This window comes from Ooceraea biroi, unplaced genomic scaffold (assembly GCF_003672135.1).
Source record: "Ooceraea biroi isolate clonal line C1 unplaced genomic scaffold, Obir_v5.4 UnassembledTig22, whole genome shotgun sequence".
NCBI lineage: Eukaryota > Metazoa > Arthropoda > Insecta > Hymenoptera > Formicidae > Ooceraea > Ooceraea biroi.
The window spans coordinates 9,124-12,280 of record NW_020825114.1 but is presented as its reverse complement, the minus strand read 5'-3'; the positions used below and the strand labels follow the sequence as shown (position 1 = coordinate 12,280).

Here is a 3,157-nt window from a genome sequence, read left to right as displayed (position 1 = left end):
GCCCGCACATGAGGCAGCTGTTCAACAGCTGCCTCAGGAAGGTAGGTTCCCCCCATCTTGGAAGAGGGCCAAATTGGCCCTCATTCCTAAGGGGAAAGGCAAGCCCGCGGACGAGCCTTCCGCGTACCGGCCGGTGTGTCTGCTGGACGAGGCGGGAAAAATGTTTGAGCGAGTGGTGGCTTCCCGCATCGTCCGGCATCTGTCCCGGAATGGTCCGGGACTTAGTGACGGGCAGTACGGCTTCCGTGAGGGCCGTTCGACCGTGGACGCGATCAAGCGCGTCAGGTCCCTCACGGAGGCCGTAACCGCGGCCGGGGAGGGAGTTGCAGTCGCTGTGAGCATTGACATACGCAATGCTTTCAACTCCCTCCCTGGAACGCCGTGGTGGAGGCGATGCGCCATCATCGCCTCCCTGCCTATCTGGTGGACACCGTCCTGGACTACTTCCGGGACAGAAGAATGGAGTACACCGGCCGGAACGGTGAAACACGCGAAGGCTGTTGACACGCGGGGTTCCGCAGGGGTCCGTGCTGGGCCCGTTGTTGTGAACCTCGCGTTCGACAAGGTACTGCGGGCTGCCTTGCCCCCGGACTGCCACCTGGTGTGCTACGCGGACGACACACTGGTGTGGCCGGGGCCCTGGATGGGGGGAGGCGATACGGATGGCCAACTGGGCGGTGGCATGCGTGGTTCGCGCCATACGCGCCCTGGGTCTGGAGGTCTCGCCGCACAAGTCGGAGGCCGTCTTCTTCCACGACGGCCTCCGCGGTGCACCGCCTCCAGCCCAGATCATGGTGGGGAACGTCCCTGTCCCGGTGGGGCCCAGTATTAAGTACTTGGGCCTCACACTGGACGGCCGCTGGTCGTTCGAGGACCACTTCGTGGGGTTGGCCCCCCGGTTGGAGCGGTTAGCGGCGGCAACCAGCCGCCTGATGCCCAACCTGGGGGGCCGAACGAGAAGGCTCGCCGCCTATACGCGGGAGCGATCCGGTCGGTGGCCCTGTACGGGGCACCGGTGTGGGCGGACGATTTGGCGGTCACCAGCCGGGCGGAACAGGCCGTCCGGCACTTCGAGAGAAGGGTGGCCGCCCGTGTCGCCCGCACGTACCGGACCGTCTCCCATAGGGCGGCGACGGTCCTGGCCGGCACCCCCCCAATCGCCCTGCTGGCGCCCGTGTACGCGGACGCGTACGAGCGGGTGCGGCAGGCGCGGGAAAGGGGTGCCCGTTTAACGGCCAGGGCCAAAGAGGTCCTTGGACGACAGGCGAGGCAACAGGCGCTGCTTGCATGGCAGCGCCAATTGTCCGACCCGACAATCCGGTCGGGTCGGCGGGTTGCCGAGGCCGTCCATCCCTGCCTGGCTGAGTGGCTGGACAGGGATCGGGGCGGAGTGACGTTCCGCATGGCTCAGGTGCTCTCCGGACATGGGTGCTTCGGGGAGTACCTGAGCCGTATAGGGCGCGAGCGCGGACCACGCTGCCACCACTGCGGCGCGGACCAGGACACGGCGCAGCACACGCTGGAGGAGTGCCCGGCGTGGGCGGAGAGGCGCCGTGTCCTGGTCAATGAGATCGGCGGGGATCTCTCCCTCCCGGCGATCGTACGCGAGATCGTTGGGAGCGAGAGGTCCTGGAAGGCTTTCTCCTCCTTCTGCGAGGAAGTCATCTCGCGGAAGGAGGAAGCGGAAAGGACGCGGCAGGCGGCCGATCCTGCCCCGCGGCGGGGCGGAAGGGGGGCGAGGGACGTCGGCAGACGGCGGCGGCGACGGCCGCCCAGCTGACCTCGCCGGGGGGGTCAGGTGTAACCCCCCCCCCCCCCTCTAAGAGGAACGAGGCGGCAAGCCTGGAGGAGGGGGACGGGGCCACGCGTACAAGCGGCCCCCTCCCGGGTTAGGAGGCGGGGCCGGCACAGCCTTAAGCTGTGTCGGCGTCTTTTTGGGGGACGGGGGTATCGGGCGGGTGACAGAGCACCTTTATCGAAGTGCTCTGGGAGGTAGGTCTGTGTGTGGTACACAGGCCGTCCCCACGCCGGGCCGGCGGGGCATCTGCCCGGGCCTGCGTTCACTCGGCCGATACGACACGGCATTGCATCCGGCAATGTCGTGTGCGCGGCGGGTCCACGGTGGGGGCTGGGAGCCTGGCCATCGGCCAGGCGCCCGGGGAGTTGGTCGGCGGGGTATTTGCCCGGGCCACTCTCGACACGACGTCCTTGGACGTCGCGTCCCCTACGGTGGACGGGTGGGATGGGAGGGCGAGAGCTGTTTTGGGATGGACAGCCCTCGCCCTACATAAACCCCCCCTCTATGATGGGGGGTCCCTGTGGAGCGGTGGGTTGCCACGCTCCATGGGGTGGGACGGGCCCGCATTTGCGGGCACGCGTTGCCGCAGCGCGTGAGACCGTATACTTGGTGGGGGAAGCCCGAAGAATCCGTACGCGGTTCCGGGCTTGCCCATAACAAACACCAGGGATGGCAACTGGAGGTGGTTTTAGTGAGTACGAGTCTCACACTCCCCTCGCGCTCCGCCCAAGGGGCGCGAGGGGGCCCATGACGGGTTTCCCCTCCGAAAAAAAAAAAAAAAAAAAAAAAAAAAAAAAGGTCCCGCGAGGTGGAGCGCGGCGTGCCGCAGGGGTCGGTCCTCGGACCGCACCTGTGGAGGCTCGCGTACGAGCGGGTCACGCGCGTCCTTCTGCCGCCCGGCTGTCACGTGAGGTGTTACGCCGACGACACCTGCGTGATGGCCGAGGGTCCGAGCTGGGGGGAGGCGTCCGGCCTGGCGGAGTTGGCGGTGGCGGTGGTGGTCCGCGCCATCAGGGAGGCTGGGCTGGAGGTGGCGCCGCAGAAGACCCAGGCGATGTTCTTTTTCGACCATCGCCGGGGTCTGCCGCCTCCGGCCGAGATACGGGTCGGCGGGGTCAGCGTCCCGGTGGGGACCAAGATGAAGTATCTTGGCCTCACCCTGGACGGCACCTGGTCCTTCGGGGAGCACTTCGGCGGGCTGGCGCCGAGGCTGGAGGGGGCGACCAACGCGCTGAGTCGCCTCCTCCCGAACCTCGGGGGCCCGGAGACGCGAGTGCGCCGCTTGCTGGTGGGAGCGGTGCGGTCGATCGCCCTGTACGGGGCGCCGGTGTGGGCGGAGGACCTCGCGGCCTCCCGGCG

General features: G+C 67.8%; 1 protein-coding gene across 1 annotated transcript; it reads left to right on the top strand.

Annotated features, from left to right (window-relative positions):
* Positions 1–832: 832 nt before the first annotated feature.
* On the top strand, positions 833–1,977 carry LOC113563492 (the record flags this gene model as incomplete). Its single annotated transcript, XM_026975161.1, has 1 exon — positions 833–1,977. A coding segment is annotated over one exon (948 nt), but the record flags the coding sequence as incomplete, so codon positions are not given.
* Positions 1,978–3,157: the final 1,180 nt, after the last annotated feature.